General features: G+C 38.5%; 1 protein-coding gene across 6 annotated transcripts in view; it reads left to right on the forward strand.

Moving 5' to 3' along the window:
* wt1a (WT1 transcription factor a) overlaps positions 1-14,460 on the forward strand; it is a 33,563-nt gene extending 19,103 nt beyond the window's left edge. For 2 of the 6 annotated variants that reach the window (XM_042410871.1, XM_042410874.1), the window contains 5 exons: positions 3,371-3,470; positions 9,264-9,408; positions 10,325-10,414; positions 10,838-10,930; positions 11,261-14,460. In XM_042410871.1, the coding sequence (XP_042266805.1) occupies positions 3,371-3,470; positions 9,264-9,408; positions 10,325-10,414; positions 10,838-10,930; positions 11,261-11,382 (550 nt within the window). In that variant the 3' untranslated portion in view covers positions 11,383-14,460. Of the gene's footprint in view, positions 1-3,370; positions 3,471-9,263; positions 9,409-10,324; positions 10,415-10,837; positions 10,939-11,260 lie in introns of those variants that run through there. The other 4 variants (XM_042410873.1, XM_042410875.1, XM_042410877.1 and 1 more) reach the window with 3 other exon arrangements.
* Positions 14,461-21,082: the final 6,622 nt, after the last annotated feature.

Genomic DNA, 21,082 nt, shown 5'->3' on the forward strand with positions numbered 1-21,082 from the left:
CCTACCTCTACCTGAGCAGCGCATGTGTGTTGCTGAACTGCTGCAGCTAGCACACGAGTGGTGTCCACACAATGTCAATATGACTATCAACAGATCATTTTTACTGTCTATTTTTGCTGAGAACCGTGCGGTCACGTGGAAAAAATAGGCAAAGTACCGAATCTCTAGATGATGCACAGCTCATGCGGGCTGTGTGGCTGTTCTAAACTGTTAACATGGACACCAAAATGAAAAACAAGAGGTTCTGCAACATACACACGCTGCTCAAGCAGACAGTGTGTCGCAGGCGTTATTCTACTTCTACTGCTGTGACACTTCACAGCAGTGTCGGATCAATAAGGTTTATTTTTATTATCTTAAAAATGTCAGCTTAGGCTTTGGAAACTTTAAAAGGATTTTTTTTTGCATTTTAAATAAATATGATATACAGACTTATCAACAGATATAAAAAAATATCGATTAATTACTATTAGTAGCCCAAGTGGGAGCTATGATGAAAGGTTTCAAGAAATACAGTTAATATTGTGCTTAACTGAGTTCAGTGCTGTGATACAGCAAACATTTTGACTATTCAAGTGTCTGAGTAAGCCATGACAGTGTGACAGTGAGCCAGCATGCACAATACCAGGACCCTGAAACTGAAGCAGCTAAATGGAACTCAGCCAACATTAACTTTATGATTTACACCTGTGCTTTTCCTACTGTGATGTGATATTGGATATGGGTCTTGGGCATGGGTGTGGCAAAATGGCTCAAGGGTGCCACCTTGAAAATTTTGACGTAGATTTACAAACTTTGGTGGGCAGATCTACCATCTCCAGACTTTAAAAAAAAGCCTCTTGGAGCCATACCCTAAGTCCAACAGGAAGTCAGCCATTTTGAATTTGCTATGCATTTCTTTCACAAAGTGAAGTCATTGACAGGCGTTGTATTTTAACAAACTCCTCCTACAGATTTAACCCAAGAGACTTCAAATTTGGTGGATTACATCTAAATACCTTCATGATGCTAAATTGCGAAGATTTTTAGTTTTCATGGAATGCCCTTGGTGTGGCATGCCAGACAATCATGTTTGGGGCATTAAACAGGAAGTTGTTGTAACTCGGCTTTACATTGTCCAATCTTCCCCAGATTTCTCATGCTTGATAAGAGTCCAGGCCTGAACACAACTATGTGTCAAAATTGAGTCATAGTCATAGCACCACCTACTGACAACACAAAGTCAGCCTTACGTGACAAATGTCATCCAATATACATGAAAATTACATGGTGTGGTCTAGACATGATATACAGCAACATGACATATAATTAGGGGGTGTTCTCTAGCACCACATAGTGGACACAGGAAGTGATAGTTATCTCCTACAAGCAATGTCCAATATTCATGAAAATGTATATCCATATCAGGGCCGTCTGGTAAATATGTTGCTGTAACTTGTTGCTCTGCAATAACTGCAGTTCAACTGTGGTGTAGTTTGACTGTGGTGCACCCTGATGTGCGCGAAGGAGCGAGGGCCCAATCATCGCTGCTCTCAGCTTTAATTTATATTTGTATTTGAATAAAAGTGGAAATAGGTGTAAAAAATCAGTTTTTGTTTTTATTATGCTTTTAATTTTAGGATATTAAAGTGTTAAAGTGTTTATCAATAAACTATCTTACGAAGGAAGTCCCCACACCGGGTCTCGAACTCCAGTCTCCCAGATCATAGACGACTACACTGACTACGGAGCTAAAACCAAGTGCATTGAAAATGTGCAGACAGACCTTACTTATTTATACACCCATAACACAGAGACAGCACAGCATGTAATATGTAGAGAAGAACAGTTCTTGCTTTGCACTTTTCATTTATTGCCTATTTTTTACAACCTAACTTTGTGGAAAGGGGAACAACAGGTTATGGAGAGTCCTTTGGGAGCACTTTGCTTGTGTCAGTAACTCAGCTTTATCTCTGGGAAACACCCCCAACTCCAGGAGTGATGTCCAAATAAGGAAATATGTGTCATGTAGCAGGTGGATGTGACTCCCCTCGTTGAGACCTGCTGATAGACATAACAGCGGAGCAGAGGGGAGAGACTGAGATCGCGATGTAACCGACCTACATGCTGGTATTTGACATGTTTTTTTTTTCCTCCCGAAAACAAATAATTTTTAAAATATTACTACAAAATAAATATTCTTAAAAAACCCACCCTATTATGCACATGACTGACAACTGTCAACGATACTGGAACTGTTAACAGCATCATTTTTGACATTAAATAGATGATGATATGAGAGCCTGCAAATATGTTTTAAAATATAACCTGTACAAATACTGTAAATTACTGTGGTTGATGACTGCAGTCACCTGTAAAACATGAAGTCAACCTGCACGTGTTCTTGAATGTAAATGCCTCTTCCTGTACATATTCCAAACAGCCTGTTGATTAGAGCTGCAATGATAATCGATTAATCATTTTGAGTCATTTTGTAAGAAAAAAATGTCCAAATTCTCTTATTCCAGCTTCTTAAATGTAAATATTTTCTGGTTTCTTTAGTCTTCTATGACAGTAAACTGAATATCTTTGGGTTGTGGACTGTTGTGGACAAAACAAGACATTTGAGGACGTCACTCTGGGCTCTGCATTTTCTGACATTTTCTGAACCAAACAACTAATCGAGAATCAATCAACAGATTAATCTATAATGACAATAATTATTAATAGCAGCCCTACTGTTGATTTTGCATCAGGGCTTATTTTGGCAAAGCTCATAGTTCCACTTTAACTTATTGTACACATGAACAAACATACAGAGGCACCTACATATACACACACAAACAGTGCACACACCAGCACAACTTTCTTCTGCAGGGTTCAGCTGGATATATGGCGCTCTGACAAAAAAAAAAAAATCATCCTTGTACATCAATACGACTTACATCTCTACAGTGAGCTGACAAATGATTGGTCTGTGTTTTGCATTATGGGCTGTATGTGACACGATGAACATGTTTGAAAAATGATGCCCTCATGACCCTACCTGCACTCAGTACACTCAGTCAAACAGCAGTTCATGCTCTATATTTCTGCCACTGTTTGTTACATCGTATGGATTTACAGCACTGAAGAATCTTGTTATCTGATGCCTGTCTGCTTTACATTCATCTTACTGAATGTGGCAACAGTCCACATGGAAACCTTCCTTTTACCTCTACATACGCTCGTGAAAATGATGGTCCTGCACAGAAAAGACAGCTGCTCAAAAAGTGTTCAACTAAGTACTGATGCAGCATTCTTTTTTACGATCTCAATTAAATCACCTGATGAAACAATGTAAATAATAATCATCACTCCATGATTTTTTCCATCTCCTGTGTGTTGGCAGCCATGCAGCGGGCTACGACAGTGACCCCAGCACCCCCATGGTGTACAGCTGCAGCACGCAGTACCGCATACACACACATGGAGTCTTCAGGGGCATACAGGTAGGACTCACAATGTTATAAACCATAAACATGTTACTTCTTTAATGTTTTAATGAGTGGACTGAGGGAGACGAGGAGGAGGAGGAGGAGTGGAAAGCCTGATGCAATGACCAGGCGATGTGAAGAGGAAATACTGATATGTAGCAGAGCACAGATTTACAAACACACACAAAAATGCCTACACATGCACTCACACACACACACACACACACACACACACACACAAAGACACGTCGTACACACGCATACACAGACATTTTTAAAAGGCAGCTCTAAAGGCCAAGAGGAATCTTTTTCCACAAATCCATTAGCAGCTGAGAAACACACACTCACACAGACACACACACACACACACACACACATAGGGTTACACTGGGTAAAGATACAGTTTCCATACGAGGATCAGCATGTTAATAAATCATTAGATTTTAATTATTGTCTGTCAGCAGCTCTAAAGGACAGGGAGCAAGAGATTCTCCAGACCTGCTCTTAGTCCACAGCAGGACTTTTTGGGATCTTTTCGTTCTTTCTTTTCAAGGCCTGCTTCATCATTCACCCTGCTCCTTTTTTTTTTTACATTGTTCATTGAAATGGATTGCAAAAAACACACATAAGGGGTCTGGCTCAGCACAAAAGAATAAACAATATCTCACTCTTGTGTCTTTTAAAGTATGATTTAAGAGCTGCTAAAATGTGAGAAAAAGGATTGAGTAGCAAAGTGATGCTTTGCGCTGTAATTTTTATTATAGGGTTTATACTAATTCTTAGCACTGCCAAAGGAAATACAGCTGACAGCCATGGAATTTCATTCTTCATTAATGTTGATTTAAAAAAACGTATTACACAGCTTGTTGAAAACTGAACTATATGATTAAGGGACATGTATTAGAAATACTTTATCATAGATAGTTATATCACTCTGCATATCAAGAGGTCACTCGGTCAATTTTGCGGAACTAATTTGCAGCAAACAGGCATTACTGCTGATTATGATGCTGCTGGATTAGTTGTCAGTTACTTTAGTATCGGACTTAAAAGTGTTAAATAAATAAATGCAATGTCAGTCCTTGACTGCTTTTCAGTGTATGAATGGTGATCTGTTTGATCTCACTGTCATCTGTCGATCATGGATGTGGCACATTAGTTCCTGGTGTTTCTGACACTTTGTGGCTGTGTTCACCCTGCATGAGTTCAACCAACCTCATGGACTGAAGTACAGCCATGAGTTTCTTCTTCAGTGCCGCATTACTAACGTAGCAGCACTGGAGCCTGGAATTGTAATTCCACCGGCAATCCGGAAATATTTTGGAGAGAATGCCAACTCTACTAGGAACAAGACTGTTCGACTGAGGAAGTGAGGAAGGAGGGGTGGAGTGCGTCAGAGACTACGGAGACAGCAGCTGCGTCGTATTCCTCTGGCCTCCATCATACTTCCCAACATGCAGTCATTAAGGAATGAAATAGATGAACGACAAGCAAGTGCAAAGTTTCTGTCAGAGTTCAGACATTATTGTATCATTTCCCTTGCTAAAACTTACTGACTTAAAGACCACGACTCTGACGCTGATCTTGAAATTTAAGGTTCCGGCCAACTCTAGCGCCTGGATTGTGATTCACGCCTGACTGGCAAAACACAAGGCGGGGTGTGTGCCTGTATGTAAACACCCAATGGTGTTTTATCTTCCGCATGAATTTACACAACTATTCGCCACAGTTGTTCATATTCACCCTAAGGCAAATGTGGTTAACGTAAGACCAACCCTCGCCAAAACTGTGCACCGTCTACAGAATATATGTCCCGATGCACCCAATTTTATCATGGGAGATTTTAATCATTGTCTTAGGACTAAGTCCCTGAATCATTTCCTCCAGTACGTCACCTGTCCACCAAGACAGGGTAAAGTATTGGACTAGTGTTATAGCACCATTAGTGGAGCTTATAAATCTTATGTGATGGCTCCTCTGGGTTTGTCAGACCACAGCAATGTTCATTTGGTCCCCACTTATCAATCAACCCTGAAGAGAGGGAACATCGAGCTCAGGGTTGTTCTGGTCTGGACTGAAGACTCTACACTGGAGCTGAAGGACTGCTTTGAATGTACTGAATGGGATCTATTGAAAGACTCTTGTTCTGACTTAGATGACCTCACAGACACAGTTTCTAGTTACATCTCTTTTTGTGAAAATATGTTGATTCCTTGTGAAACGTACTATTTTCCCCAATAATAAACCCCGCATTAGCAAATTGCTTCAACATGCTCTTAATCAGAAGAAGCTGTCTTATTGTTAAGGTGATAACAATGAAAGAACGGAGGCATATAAACTTGTTAAAAGAGAGATAAAGCTATGTTAAATCAGGTATAAAAAAAGTGGAGGGTGAGCTAAATAAAGGACGCTCAAGGTTGGCTCGGAAAGGAATCAAGTCCATGGTTGGGATGCAGAACAAGGACAGAAGAGTATTGTATCCTGAGAAGCCTGATGCTGAATCGGCAGAAGAGTTAAACAAATTTTACTCTAGGTTTGATATCTATGATTTTAATGATGAGCTCTCTAATTTTAGACATGGGCCTGCAGGCTGTAAGATTAAAATTGATGAAGGGATTGTGTGTAAATCTTTTGGTGGTATTAAAGAGAGGAAGAGCCCTGGTTCAGATGGCATAGGGGGAAAATTATTGAAGTGTTGTGCCTGGCAACTGTGGGGTATTTTGTCATATATTTTCCAGTCCTCCTTGGAACAACAGAACATTCATAGCATGTGGAAGGAATCTACTGGGGTGCCAGTGGCAAAGGTTAAGTCTCCTAAGGCACTGAATGATTATCGCCCTGTGGCCCTTACATCTCTTACATCCCTTATTATGAAAACAATCAAACAGTCAAATCTGAAATTTTACACACAGTGGATGACATGTTGGACCCCTCACAGTTTGCCTACAGGGTGAGGAGGGGAGTGGAGGACACTACAGCTACTCTGTTAAATCTTCTACTGAGGCACCTGGAGGGAAATAAGAACCTTGCACATTTGCTTTTAATTGACTTTTCTTCTGCTTTTAATAGTATTCAGCCACATGTCCTTCCATACAGACTCTTACCTAATTTTAATACGGATTTTAGCACAGTATGTTGGTCACTGACTTCTTAACAAACAGATCTCAGAGGGTCCGGGTTAATAGAACTCTGTCCAGTAAACTCTCATTTTCCACTTATATACAAATGAGTGTCAGAGCAATCATGTATCAAGATTTGTCCTTAAGTTTGCTGATGACTCTGTGATTGTGAGTCTTCTGCTGGGTGTGGATCAAGATCATGGCCCAGTCCTTGATGAATATGTTAACTGGTGTGACCAGTATAAATAAATGTGGCTAAGGCCAAAGAAATGTGTATTGATTTTCGGAGGAGATCCCTTTCCTTTGCCCCTGCAGTGTGTGATTAAGGGTGAGCTAGTGGTGGCAGTGCAGCAATATAAGTATTTGGACACTGTCCTAGACAAGAGGATTAAATTTGAAGACATCACCTTGAGCTTAAAGTTTTAATGTGGACATGACATTGATGAAAATGTTTTATTCTTCTTTTGTTGAGTCTGTCCTTTCTTTTTCTACGATTTGCTGGTTTTGCAGTCTAAGTCCTAAAAACAGGAACAAACTGGAAAAAATTGTCAAGTTTGCCACAAGATTACTGGTGCTACCCTTAATGACCTTCAGCACCTGTATGAAGTGAGGGTCATCTTAAAGGCACAGACTATTGTTTTGGACCCTCAACAACCTTTACATGTTGAGTTCCAGTTGCTTCCATCAGGAAGGAGGTTTAGTCTCCCCAAAGGTAGCACTAATAGATACAGATTGTCCTTTGTTCCATCTGCTATTGGTTTTTTAAACAAACTATAACCTCGGATGTCATCACGCCTTTCTCTCTTTTTCCATGATTCATGGTGACAGTGTAGGAGATATGGGTCTTGTGCTTTGTTGTGAATGATGTATTGTATGTGTTTGTGTTGGACTACTGTCTGTAAAGCAAATTGCTCCTCAGGGACATTAAAGTTTTTTTAATCTTGAATCTTGAATAAGTAATTATGAAATAAATAACCACATGAATAAGTTGTATAAAATGTATAAATTAACCATTTCAACACTCAACACATTATTGTTATATATCATAATTCTTATTTTACTATAATAATAAGTTTTATTGGAGATCATAACAGCATTTTCCCCAGTTACTCTTTTATTTTGTCCCTTTTCAGCCAATCACAGCCTCTTTTAGCAAGCTCAGCAATGCTAACAAATTTAGCTAGCTAACTTCTGTTTGCTACAGCAACAACAATACTAAAGTAATTCTGAATCAAACAAATACTTGCTGCTGCAAATAAACAGTTTCCTTTTATTTAGCATAACAAGGCTACACATGCTACCTAGCTAGCCTGCTAACTAGTTCATAAGGTTTGTGAGCTGGTGCTATTACTGACATCAAATCGAAGAGTCAGTGTTAACAGCAGCTAGCTGGTTAATTTAGAGTTACTTTGGCAACTTTTTGATTCTAAAAATGATCCTCAGAAAGACACACAACTCTGTGAGGAACAAAAAGACACAGTCTAGCCAACAGTAGCTAGCTAACATTACTATAAAATAAGAATGATAAATTAGCATTTCATAATGATAAGGTCAAGTTTTAATGATTTCTTTAATGATTTTGCAATTTATTGCTTAAATGATACATTTTACAATTGTATTTTATTCATTTGATTGTTTATTTTAAAAAGTCTTTTATTTATTTGACACTTAATCATCTAAAATTTGTATTTTGCATCTCATGTCTTTGATCATTAGCAGTGTCAACTGGATTAACAACGTGTTGGGGTTTATTTTGCATTCATGAACGACATGTTGCACATGGGCACTTAGTATTGTGCAGTATGTATCTTGCATTACCTGATATACTGTAGATTACCTTGAGATTATTAAGGTCACAGTATACTGTTTCATAATGTGAGATTTTAGGTTGAATGTGGCAGTTAATTTTACTTGGACACTGGAAGTGGCTCTTATTCCAGTATGTAATAGCTGTAATGTAGCCTACTTATCAATACCTGCTAAATGTACAGCAGGCCTGTCTCTGGAGCCATTATGCTAAACACCGAGGAAATGAAGAGCAGATGGCTGCGGGAGGGGGAGAAAGAAGGGGTGTGAAGGCAGAGAGGGGAGAAAGGAGGAATGTTTTGGGAAGAGTGGTATAAAGAGGAAACAGTTGAGAAAAAGAGGAAGAGATAAAGGAAGTGTGAAGAAAGTGCAGAAATGTCATGCATGGGGCTGACATAGCAATACCAAAAAGATATAGGTTGTAACATTTGAGGGCATGACAAAAACTTGCTATGATTTATTCTGCAGATGAACTAAAATACAAAATTAGATTTTTTTTTGTACAGCCATGTGTTATGTCCTGTTATTCTTCTCCTACAGATTCTGCAGTGAGCAGCAGGGTTATAATGGGGCGCTCTGGAAGGGGGTCTGTCTAAACGGCGTGACTAACAGCTCCCTCTGGGCTGCAGTCAGTCTGGGGTCATTTTACTGCTAATTCCCATCTAATGAATATATGAGCATTTTATTATAATGATCCCAATGAGCCAGCAGATCACATGCTCTTATTTACACACAGGACAGATTTAATTGCCTGTTATTTAAATTACATTTTACTGGTTCAATTATTGATGTCCAGGGAGAGTTTTTGTTAAATCTTACTAGAGTGGTTTGGGTTTAAATTAAAGTGTTTGGGTTGTGTGTGTGTGTGTGTGTGTCTGTGCAGGATGTACGGCGGGTGCCCAGCATCGCTCCAGCAATAGTGCGGTCAGAGAGCAGTGAGAAGCGTCCCTTCATGTGTGCCTACCCAGGATGCAACAAACGTTACTTCAAGCTGTCTCATCTGCAGATGCACAGTCGCAAACACACAGGTAAAACTGGCAGGATGCCACCTGTGCTGCAATATTACATATATTAAACAACTTCTGACATGTGCTTTTAATGCCATGACCACATGCTCCTATTCAATCAAAGGTTTTACGTTTAGCATTAGGAGAGCAAATAAATGATGTTTTCACTAGCCTCAGTTTTATAATCTGTCCTTGTCATGGTCATGTTGCTGTGCAGATTTCTAGATAAATATTTAACTTAAAATGACGGTCCAAAAAAAAATTATTCTGTTGAAAAGTAAAATAATCTTAATTTTAGGTTTTAAGGGAAAAAACCTACACACATGACATAATGACAATACATTCAGTTTTTAATGCATTCAAGCATTCAATGTCTTTGCTGATAATGAAACATTATTGAGAAATATACAGTATGAAATACATCTTTGGCTTATCCTCAAGGCACCCTAGGGTGTTTCAGATACCACTCTGGGAGACACTGGTGTAGAGGCTTGTAGATGATGCCCTTTGGCTAATTGAAGTAATTGCACTGATGTCTTCAAATGAATGTGATTAATGAATGAATATTGTTAAAATGTCTCACAGGCAAATTTGGTGCTTTTATCATGTGGCTACCTTTGTGAATTAGATGCATTTTATTTTCATTTTATGGGGACATTTCATTTTTTTTGTCCCACCAACAGTCCAGAACCCCAAGATCTTCAGTTTACTATCACAGAAGAATGAGTATAACTGAACATATGACATTTTTGCTTAAGAAAATTACTTAAACAGTTAATAGATTATCAAAATTGTTGCAGAATAATTTTTAACTGTTGTCTGTTAGTGGTTACAAGAAGAACAGCAGTGTTATGTCACAAAATAGGGATACAACAAGACATAAAATCATTTCCAACTCAGTTTAACTCTCTGCATCCTCTCTCTTGTCTTTGTCCAGGGGAGAAACCTTACCAGTGTGAGTTCACAGACTGCGGCCGGAGGTTTTCTCGCTCCGACCAGCTCAAAAGACACCAGAGGAGGCACACAGGTTTGATTATTTTTTACTGAATCTGCCTCTCTGTCTTTATTTTGTCACACTTTTTCCTTTCAGTTCCTTGTCTTTGCTCTCTCTACTTGCTCTCCTCACCTGTTCGCATGACAGCCATTTTTTGGACAATGCAGTCTTTTGAAGTGCACAGTTTGCATTTTGTATATGGTAGTGCACTATACTGTCCTCCCCTCAGATGAAGTTACTAAAGGCTGGCCAGACTGTGGAATGGCTTCCCTGCAAGCCTTTGCTCTACTGTATTTTTCTATCTCTCTCTGTGTCTGTGTGTGTGTGTCTGTGTGATTGAACATGTGTTTTCTGTGTGTGTGTGTGTGTGTGTGTGTGTGTGTGTCTACTTGGGCTTGTTTGTGTGAATGTATGTGTGTGTATGTGTGCGTGCATGCATACTGTACATGTGTTTAGGAGTTAAACCCTTCCAATGCGAGACGTGTCAGAGAAAGTTCTCTCGGTCTGACCACCTTAAGACACACACCCGGACTCATACAGGTAAAACAAGTGCGTAAACTTTTATTTTTCCATTTCTTCTTCATCCATTTGATGTTTACATATATAACTATATTGCAAAAATATTTAAATATCAACATGTATTTATTCTTATACTTGTGCCATCATGGATTAGATTTTAAAAGTCTTCATAGTCTGTTTAATCTTCCCATTCCACTTACAATCAACATAATATTCTAATATTTCTTTCATTTTCATTTTCAAACCCCTCCTGTCCTAATTCTCCCCCTCCTGTCATTACACGTCTTGCTCCACGTCTTCTTCAATCCATCATTCTGTCTCTTCCAACCTGTCCATCCATCCCACATCTCTTCCTCTCAGGCGAGAAACCGTTTAACTGCCGGTGGCCGAACTGTCAGAAGAAGTTTGCCCGGAGTGATGAGTTGGTGCGGCACCACAACATGCATCAGAGGAACCTCACCAAGCTCCAGCTGGCCATCTGAGTCTGTGTTCAGTCGATATCACAGTTTTACATGTAAACATCGGGCTTACATCTGTTTATATATTCTGTCTCTGGTTAATCCAAACCTGGTTATCACCTTTGCAACCACAGTGGCCTCTAAAGCTCTGTGTCCTGATACGTCCCTTAAAAAAGTCAAAACAACACTCCACTGATTTAGCATTGCACCCCTATAACATTGTCAAATTCACAACGGACAGTTTCAAAGAAATATAGCAGAACAAGAGATATCGTCCTTTTTTATTCCATGCATTCTTCCTCCCCAAAACCTGGTGCCTACATTACCCACAAAGCAACTCAACCGTCTACAGTTTAGTCTGCTGATAGCAGCCAGTGAAGCCTCCAGCAGAGATGAGGAGCAGCTAGGTCTGGTAATCTCGCTTCTTTCTAACTCCACACAGATTTCACACAGCTCCCTCTGCAGACACAAAAACCTTATGTAACTTTTTTCAAATATGCAGCAGTACTCCCCAACACCTGGAAACACACGTTGATATGTAAAATCTGTGGAGCTCCCCTTTAATAATAGTTATACATTATTTTGATTTTACAAATTAGATACCACAGTCTACAGCCTAAGACAGAAAGTAAATCTGTCTAAGGGTGCGTTGAAAATTCAAGCGAATTAAAATGCTTCAACAAAAGCCATGTGAGAACGTTCACTCCTCTCATTGGTTAGATGTGTTTGGGGTGGGAGCGAGTACATAAACACAGAAGAACGTACTGAAAAAGGTCCTATCTGCCCTAACCTATCTGCAACATACGTCATTATTAGTCCAACGGTTGACTTTACTCATCTGCATCCCAGCATGCAAATCACACCCTGTTATGGTGCAGAGTACTCCTTGTAGTTAGGTCAGATCAAGGGCAGATGACGTTCCCGACACAAATCAACTGCTTCAGAATTTGTTTGTGACGGTTGTGTTTGTCCACACCCGAATACAATTGCTGTGTTCAGATCTGCCCAAATGAATCATACCAAAGTAGCAGAGTCCAGTTCAACCCAACTAAACAACGAAGACGCCCTAAGAGTCATGAAAGATTCTGAAGTCTGTTAGTTAAATAGTCTGTCTTGGGAATTCTCATATCCTATATTTTTATAATGCCAACAAATTCCATGAAAAGGCTGAAACCAACTATGTGTTAGGCTGACATTTGGCACTGAGTCCTCACTTCACTGCCTTGACACAGAGGGCTCTGACAAAAAACACACAGGCTCAACTTTTGCCAAAACAGAATGCGATGTCATCTGTCAGGGCTCTGCCTTGGCCAGTCAAATACATGCAAGTGCACATTCCTAGTGGATTACTTTGCATTTCTACTGTTTACATCTTACAATCCTCACAACCCAAGATAAAGTAATGCTAATCCTAAATAACACTTTCCAGAGTTGTGACATCCTTCCTTGTAATATTATAAGCCACTGTCCAGTGTTTCGGCATCTGATGAGCATTCAAACTCACGGATCTGTCACTCAAACTGGACCTTCTGGATTGTGTTTCATCATCTCACTGGTACCTGAGAGAATATGCCTCTCTCTTGCATTTATTTAACGCAGGGTTGTCTTCACTCTGAATACACACTCAGTCTGTCTCTCAAGACTTTCCCAGCCTGTCTGTAGCTCTCAGCACCAAGGTCATTCATTCCTACTGAAGACTTTTAAAAATGGGTCACAAAAAAACTTTCATTTAAAAAAAAAAAAAAATGCTAAGGAATTTTCTTAAACAGACTGGCACTGTAGTTTTTTTTTTTTTATTTTTTTTTTAGCAAATATGACCCAAACAGGTGTAAATAGTGCGTTTTATTGGTGATTAAACTTGAAAAACTTGTTAGTAGGATCAGTTCATTGTTGGTTTTGGTCTTGTCATGAGATTTGTTGACTATAAATGAAATACTTAATACTATCAGACTCTTCCTTTACAGAAATCTTTGCTCTGGTTGTAAATTGACGCTTCAGAAAGTCAAAAGCACATGAATTCTTCTAGATTATCCTGATAGAACACAACTGAGAAGAGTATCATTTAATGTTTCTTTATATCCGTTTTTGTTTTGTTTTATATCACAGGCATAAAATGCTGTGTTAGGCAGATGAAAAGTCCTGAAGTATCTCAGACAAAATATTTCCATCTTAACTAAAAGGTGATATTTCATTTCTTATCCCCAATTTTTGTCTTTTCTCTTGGCACCAACCACCACCGGTGTGTGTACAGGGAGGTCAGAGGTCAGGATCAGATGCATCCATGCGCCCAAAGCTTAGCGCTTTTTCAGCTGTTGTAAATATCTCTTATGTTGAACTACTTATTTATTTTCTTTTTGTGGACAGACATTGTTTTCACTGGAATGATTTAAAGGGAGAGAGGTGAAATAGCATCTCTTTGTAGCCCTCTCAACCTTTTCTAATAGTTTTCATAGTTATACCATAAAAGATAAAGTTGGCTTTAATTTAAAAAGATCCAATTAAGTGAATAATTTACATCTGACATTGTAGGCGGTGTTTGCAATGTAAGTGTGTGGTGTTTTTTTTTTCTGGTCAGCATAATAAAGTACATTGCAAACACAAATATGCCTTTAAGTTTGTATTTTAAAAATCTGCTGCAGATGTACACTTTTGTTTTTGAGTAATGTGAGAATCTGATTTGGGTTTTTTTTTTAGCAGAGCTCAGCGCTCTTGGAGCTTAATCGTCTGAGTCTCTTGTTTCTGTGGTGTGTAAATATTGCTGGACTTTGGCAGTGTTTTAGACACTGCAAGCTCTAAAATATGTCTGCTGGGTCACACTGGCTCTGTGGCCAGGACATTATGGTCAAGATGTAAATAATACTTCTTCACCATGGGAACTGAGCTCTTTCCATGGGGAAAATATGTAACTTAACTGATATATTTTAGACTTTCTTTGGATGGATCCAGGAACTGTTTATACTTTCTTTTTTTCTTTCTTTGATGTGTATTAATATTTGGGTCATAAAAAAGCAAATGTCAGTGAAACATTTTGTACTCAAAAGTGTGCGATAAAATGAAGGTTTCTCTCTGTGTAAATGTATTGTGGCTGTTTTGATACAGTAACAGTTTGTCTCTGTGGTCTTTATTTATTCATTTATAAGTTTCTTTGTTGTTTTTTAAAAATATGGTCATCCTTTAATATTAATCAGTATAATAGTTTTTTACACCATAAAGCAAAGATATCCATGAAATATTACATATAATTCTATAATTGTCACAGTTTTTGAAATATGCAACTGAACTTTTGTAACTAAAATATTTAAAACATGATTAGAGAGCACGCTTGTGAGTGACAAGACAAAGAAACAGAGTTCAGCCATCATTTAGATCCTATGCACGTTAATATACACTAACAGTTGCGCAATCATCACACACATACACACACACACGTACAGTACAGTACCATCCACTTTCCTCTCTTTATCTCTCACCAGATTCCTCATTGCATTCCTTGGCTCCCCTCTCACTTAAAAAAAGGCAGATAAAAATGAACGTGTTTTCTTTCAGCCTCTCTCAACTCTCTTTCACTCCCCTCATGTTGCTTCCTCTCCAAAACTCGCTCTACAGTTTGTCTCATCCTCCCTAGTCCAAAGTTGCTTATAGCTTTTTTTTAAATTTCCTAGTATCACCTTTACGACCTTTGGCTTCACAATAAGCTATGAAAACACTTTTTTAAATTGATGGTGGAAATGAAATCTTGAGTTAGATGACGGTACATTCACAACTTTAAAATGCCCTTTACCAACAGCCACCACAGTGTTTGATGGAGAGAGAAAGAAAGACAAAGCAGCAGAGCAGAAAACAGAGACCGAGACAGATGGAGGCAGAGATGGATAAAGACAGATAAAGCAATGTTTCTTTTGTGAACTTTTATCATAAGTTTAGCCAAAGTGTTAGTGTAAATCAGACAACGTGTCCGATTCCCTCGGTGGAAATCCCCTGAAACTCCCCAGGGCTCTTGTGCTATATCTCAGCTGTCGGACAAGGCCTATATCTCTCATCTCTCTCTCCCTGCTGTGTGTGTGTGTGTGTGTGCGCGCGCGCGTGTGTGTGTGCGTTTTGGTGTTTCATCTCTGTCTCAGCCTCATGCCGCTGAGGGCCTTTGAAGCTAGATAGCTGGTCAGTGTAACTGTAGTTTTGTCCACTTTCAGTAGTCACATTAGATGCTGTATCTAAATGTTCTACTTAGGACAGATATAGAAAACATGGATTAGACCTCTTGCAAAGTACCGTGAAAAAAAAAACAAACATATATGAGCACATCCTGAGGCTGCCAAGTACAGAACATCAACAATGTTTGCAGTGTGTCCTCAGCCAATCAGAATATTTCAATGCAAATAGCTCAACCTGCTCTGACTTACAGCTGTATAGCTGCAACAGATTATTATGTAGCCTGTTTGCTAAAGAGAAATTCAAAGTGGACATCAATGGCTTCATTGACAGCCTCAACCAGGGGTGTCATGCAGTCAATTTTTTTTGATGTTAATGTTCACACTAAACCAAGTTACCAGTAATTATCTACTTTGGCTTCTATGTTTATGATCAAATGGTCTCCCTATCAGTAACTGTCTACAACTATAACTGAATAACACTATAGTGCATTTAATGGTAATATTGAACAAGAAAATGGTGAAAAGGCTTTAAACTCAGGGCGAATACCAGCTGGCAGCACTGTTGATTATTTAATGTTAAGTAAAGAAAGCCTACAAACATGTAGCTGTTTTTATGTATTGACACTATTTAGCTCAACTCTTTCTAAAAAAACAAATCTCCTTATGTCCATCCCCTGTTTTGTAGGATGAATTTCAGTGCTCCATATTTGTTTTGAAAAAAAAAAAAAAAATTAGCTCCTATTAACAGCAAAGGACAACAAGTTAATACTGACATTAACCACCTGTGGGTTATGGTTAAAAGTAGTAATTTAAAGGTGCAGTGTGTAGAATTTAGTGGCATCTAGTGGAACAGACTTGGCAGAAATGGAATATAATATTCATAAGTATGTTTTAATTAGTGTATAATCACCTGAAAATAAGAATAGTGTTTTCTTTACCCTACAATGAGCCCTTTATATCTATATAGGGAGCGGGTCCTCTTCCATGGAGACCGCCATGATACACAGCCATGTTTCTACAGTTGCCCAGAATGGACAAACCAAACACTGGCTCTAGAGAGGGCCTTTTGCATTTTTTGGGAGTTTTGTGGCCACTGTAGGTTCTCCTACATGCTTGGGAGGGGAGGGGTATTCAGTTTGTTGCAATCTGCAATCTCACTGCTAGATACCACTAAATCCTACACTCTGCACCTTTAAGTATAGCATAAAGTCTTTTAGCCTCTCCTCATTCCTTTTGGCTTTATGGCACATTTACTGTTTTAGTTCAGTCTCACTGCTCTCACTCTCTTATTCCTATACGCAGCATGCAGCTGTTTTCAGGTAAAAAGCTCTGATAAACTAACTGTAAGCTATCTGTTGAGCATGTAACAGCAAACACTTAAAGTTAGCAGCTAGCTAAGTGGAGCATTTAGTAATGCAATTCACAATTTCTACTTTCCACATCAACCCCAGTCCCTTTACCTTTGCAAATGAGTTTAATCTGTTTAGGCTGGTTTGGGTTTTACGGCTGCATCTTCATCATCTTTTCAAATAAGCTGAAAATCATATTTTCAAAAATCTAATTGGCTCAAAGTTTGATTATTGTGAAGGTGTAAACAAATAGAAACTATATAAATGCAGCAGTAATGGTATGTTAGTGTGTAGCCTCAGTGAAATTGTGTTCGTTGGTCAGCTTTGTTTAGGCAGGTGAAAGACAAATGGACAAACAGGCATAAATGACCAACTAACAGTACTGGCATCTGCAGATATTTTTAACGATCTGAAATTGGTATCAAGAATTTTCATATCAGTGCTTCCCTCACTTTTTTGTCTGTTTGACTGCTGCATGTATGCAAATGTTGTACTGTTATGAGTATGTATGCAAATTATGTACAATAATTCAATGTACGAACAGTAGTGATTTGCATCTGACGCATCTAGGTCACTGATGTGGTATTCAAAAAATTCATCCAGGGTTGACAGGTCTGTAGATTTATGGATAACTTAATTATAAATAACTTAACTAATGAAACTGGATACAGAATATCAACTTCTCATCCCCCAATACACCCTTTTGCAAGACAAACAAGATTTAAAGGCCTTACACACCTATGATCCAACAACACATATGTTTTCACTTATTTTCCCTGATTAAAGCTCATCTCACGGCTTGGTGGCAAAATACAGGCTGTCAGTGGTGGTAGAGGTATTCAGAATACATTTACTTCAAGTCGAGATGAAATGAGAAATGCCTTTTTAACCCTTTTAGATCACATCCTCGGTCCTATTGTGCAAATATTTAACAATATATGACAAAAAAATACCAAAAAACTCAATTTCTTTGTATTCTTATATCAAAATCCAATCGTGTTTTCATTCTGTAAAACAAATTATGATGTTTTATCATGACATCCATCCATCAGTCAATCAATCTTCAACTTTTAGCGGCACAGTGCTAAGATTCATTATGACATGCCCACTTTTCAACGTTCAAATCAAATTCCTCCCAACATTATGTCCCGCCTGTTTACCCTGTTTCACTCAGAAATACATCACAATGTGGAAGTTAGATACTCTCGAAATGCTGTTTCATCTGGATTTTCAGTAAAAGTACCAATAATACAGTCTGAAAATGCTCACTTAAACGTATAAGTCCTGCATTCATACTTACATTTACTGTATAACAGTGCATTGTAATTTATACATTCATTATGGGTTTTTGAGTATTATTGGAGTAAAGAGTGAATGGATAAAATAGCATAAAAGGGAAATACTCAAATAAAGTACAGTATCTCAAAATTGTACTTATGTAAGGTGGCTGAGTGGGACAACTTACATCTTTATCATTCTTATCGGTATGTTTAGTTTGGTGACCTCCTGTAATTCCCAGCATGGACCGGCCAAACTTCAACCTTAGCAGAGGTCTGATCAGCCAAGATATCTGACAACATGTATCACAAGTATAAATGTTGGTTAAAAAATAAAGAATACACACTGGGTTGTCATTACTGCAAACTGTTGGGAGCACCTGACTGAATTTACATATGAACATAGTGAAAGCAGAGGTTTTTTCACTCGCCAACCTTGAATATGAGCCCATACAGATAAAATCAAAGTTGAGAAAGGAAACACATGACCAGAAACAGACAAGGCCCAAAGATATCTATTGATATCTTTACTAGTAGGTATTTTGACTTGTCATATCAGGAAAGCACAGGTGGCTCTGTTCTATCCAGGTGTCCCAGTGTGACAATGAGCCAACATACACAATGCTAGATGCTTTGGAACTGAAGCAGCTAATGTAGCCATTGCTAATTTTATTAATTACACCTGTGCTTTTCCTACTGACACATGCTATAATGTGTGTCGTGGGAAAGGCTTATAGGGTCATTATTGGGGCTTTCAGCAATGTATAATATGAATGAATGAATAAATGAAGTCTTAATTATTGTGTCATGCATACAGTTACAGTATACAGTATACCTAGTTAATCACTGACAAAACATGTATTATATAATACTTAAGAAATCAGAATGAATACTAGAATAATCCAGGCCTTTGAGACAAAGTTAGAAAACTTAAAGGTACCATGTGGAATTAGTGACCTCTTGTTATGTTCTTCTGAGTGGGTTCCCGTTTTGTTTGTTCTTGTGCACACAAGCGGCTGATGTGATGCACATTCCTGCCAATGTTTTTTATACTATTCAGCTGGTCTACAGGAGGCTGTAATGTGTGCAGCAATGCTCCAACAAAGGCAGTGAAGAAGAAAACTCCTAATGAGTTAACAAGGATGTAAACAATGCAAAAAAAACTTTGCAAATGTATTATGAGGGAGGTAAATACATGTTTGTCAGGCCTCATGGATACACACAATGAGTTTCGGTGAGAAACACTTAATGTAAGAAACTTTTTTGCAAGAAAATTCCACAGGGGAGCTTTAAACATGAAGATTGAACAATCATTCCAGTTTTTGATCATCTGTACCAGAATATTTCATGGAATATGGACACTTTTACATCATGATAGTATGAACAATACAAAAGAACTCTCCCAAATATCTCCCAGATATTGTTTGCTAAATTCATATGATAGGGTGCACACATGAAGACTGGAAACAGTCAAAAAAGTACAGAGTAGACAATGCTGATCACTGGTTGCAATAAAGTTTTGAAGGAAAGTTTTGCCCCCTAGTGGGTTAACCCTGCCATGGTGGCTGCACAATTACTGTGATGTCTCGCTCACTTCCTCCTGCTCTCTACACTTTGAAAATATGATAAAAAATATTATTTTGTGAGAAAAGAGTAGAAATGTGGCAAATATGACAAATGTAATCTCAATACTTTCCAGACTAGAAGCAGCAGCTAAAGAGAACAGGAACACTGTGAAGGAAACACAGAGCAGCAGAGCAGAAGAGAGAGAAAAAGAAATGAGGGGAAAGAGTAAAAGAGACATCCTCTGCGGTCATGTTGTTCTGTGATCCGTCGAAGCAGGGGAAAGGAAGACTGTGGATGTTTAGATGTTTAGGTCCTGGTACAGATCAGTACAACTTATTCCCCTGAAACACACACACACACACACACACACACACACACACACACACACACACACACACACACACACACACACACACACACACACACACACACACACACAGTGCTGGAGGAGGCTGCATTTCTTCACTCACTGTCAGAGTTGCTTTAAGATGGTGAAATTTCTGACATGAGTGCAGCAAAGCCGTACAAAGACAGTGCTGAGTAAACAGAAAATAAAACAAGGAAATATAATCATTTATCTTTTTCTTTGTACTTATACAATTTTTCTCTATTAAGAGTGATTTTACAAACTAATTTGAACAACAATACCATAATGATTACATGATTAAGGGAGGTCTCTACCAGCTGTTACTCTGTGGTTTACATTTTGTGCCTCTTTGTCAGATTTGGAGGAGAATCTGTTTTATTGCACTGCAGACTGAGCTGAAGCTTTGACGATGAAAGTGGCAGATGAAAGGCTGATAGAAGAGGCACTTCTAACATGCTTATTTTCTTCAGTAAAGCCAAGAGAACAACCGGAGGCAATGACGAAAAGTAAGTAACAACATCCTGTTTGTGACAGTAAAAAATGGAGACCAAGAGAAATGAGCTCTTGTTATTATTCAATGTGGGAAGTAAAAAAGTTCCAGTCCAAGTTCTATACTGCTGCTGCCACGCTGATAACCAACTCTGTACGTGACGACAGTATAACTCCAACTATTACATCTAATAAATACCACCTGTGAGGTTATGAATTTGTGATATGCTGGTCACTTGACGTCCTTTTATGCAAACATGTTGTGTTTTAATGTGTAAGATGTAGTGTAAAATGTGAAAAAGTGTGACAACTAATTTAATGAGCTGTTGGTTTTTAATTAAATGTAACAGGTGCAACAGAGCCAGCAGGAGAGCTACAGAGATATTAAACAAGCACAGATTTACTGATACTGATAAGAGTCTTTAATAAACTGATTCTGTAATTGTGAATTTTCTCTGATGTTTTGGAAGAAATGAAGAGGATGTAGGTTACAATATACAGCTGAGAAATATAGACATTGTTGCT

Source organism: Thunnus maccoyii, chromosome 5 (genome assembly GCF_910596095.1).
Source record: "Thunnus maccoyii chromosome 5, fThuMac1.1, whole genome shotgun sequence".
NCBI lineage: Eukaryota > Metazoa > Chordata > Actinopteri > Scombriformes > Scombridae > Thunnus > Thunnus maccoyii.